The sequence below is a fragment of the Vombatus ursinus genome, unplaced genomic scaffold (genome assembly GCF_900497805.2).
Source record: "Vombatus ursinus unplaced genomic scaffold, bare-nosed wombat genome assembly UNPS02014806.1, whole genome shotgun sequence".
NCBI classification, from domain to species: domain Eukaryota; kingdom Metazoa; phylum Chordata; class Mammalia; order Diprotodontia; family Vombatidae; genus Vombatus; species Vombatus ursinus.
Window position 1 is genome coordinate 9,501 of NW_020954584.1, and position 1,236 is coordinate 10,736.

Sequence of the window (1,236 nt, forward strand, 5' to 3'; positions counted from 1 at the left end):
TACTTATCTATAAAAGAATCTTGCCTGCCATATTCCCTATAAGTAGTCAGTCAATCTTTAAGTGCAGGTCTCTGCCAAAGACCAACACATCACACTTCAGGATAGCCTAGTGCATTGTTTGAAAACTCTCAGGACTTTGGTCAGTTTAGAGTCTTCCAATATGTTTCTTTTTTGTTTGAAATATTCCTCTATTTTTAACTTTAGGTTCAAAACAGAAAAAATCCATATATCAGTTATTCATATTGTCTACATCTTTGTATTTCTATATATTCATGTTTTCTAAGATTTTTCCAAAATCTCTCCTTCTCTACAACCTAATTAAACGTGGAATATTTATAATTTTATTTTCTCATCATAATTTTCATTCTCAAAAAAAATGTACAGACTTTTTCTATTAGTGACCTTTATTCATTTTTCCTGTGTAACTTCCCTGAAGCCTTTTCTTCCTAACTCAAAACATTTCATTTTTCTTGAACCGTACATCCTAAATTATTTTTTTTCTGTAAACCATTCATGGCCTTTGTCATCAGTGTCTAGATAATATTTCAAATATTAATGTCATCCTGAAAATTAGGCAAATATTCACAAAGACACCAAAGACAAAACAATATAATAAATGAATAGCCTCTGTCTATAAGTGTAAACATTTTATAATGCCAAAGTTTGAATATGTGCATTCTTAATCTCAAAAAAAGGTATGAAAAAAGCATTTCCTAAAACTGTATATTTATAAAACACACAGGGATTACTGAAGCTTGTCTGAGTGGTGAGCAGAGTTTGGAATCTCATTTCACATTGCTTGTTCTATGACAGAATCTTCTCTTTTTATTCCCAAGTAACTTCAGATCTGACCACCATTTTTCTATACAAGGCAATAAGGAATGCTTTGTTATGATGGTGTCCTGTGTACTTTCTACATGCTTCAGATTGTAATTGGAACATTTGGGAATGATTTACTTCTTTACATGTATAGCTTTAATATAATCACTACTCAAAGCATAAGACCCATTGACGTGATTTTCATTAATTTGGCCTTTTCCAACTTTGTGGTGATTCTCTTGAGAGGAGTTCCATGGGCAATCCATTCCTACCTTCAGAAAATTTTCCTGAGTGACTTAGAATGTAAAATCACAATTTATCTTCCAAAAGTGGCCCGGGGCATTTTCCTTTCTACTACCTGCCTTCTGAGTGTCTTCCAGGCCATTACTATCAGTTCTGGCCATTCCATATGGGCTG

General features: G+C 33.0%; 1 protein-coding gene across 1 annotated transcript in view; it reads left to right on the plus strand.

Moving 5' to 3' along the window:
* The first annotated feature begins 881 nt into the window (after window positions 1-881).
* LOC114051797 (vomeronasal type-1 receptor 4-like) overlaps window positions 882-1,236 on the plus strand; it is a 1,139-nt gene continuing 784 nt past the window's right edge. The window contains 1 exon segment of the mRNA XM_027874198.1: window positions 882-1,236. Coding sequence (XP_027729999.1) covers window positions 882-1,236 — 355 coding nt within the window.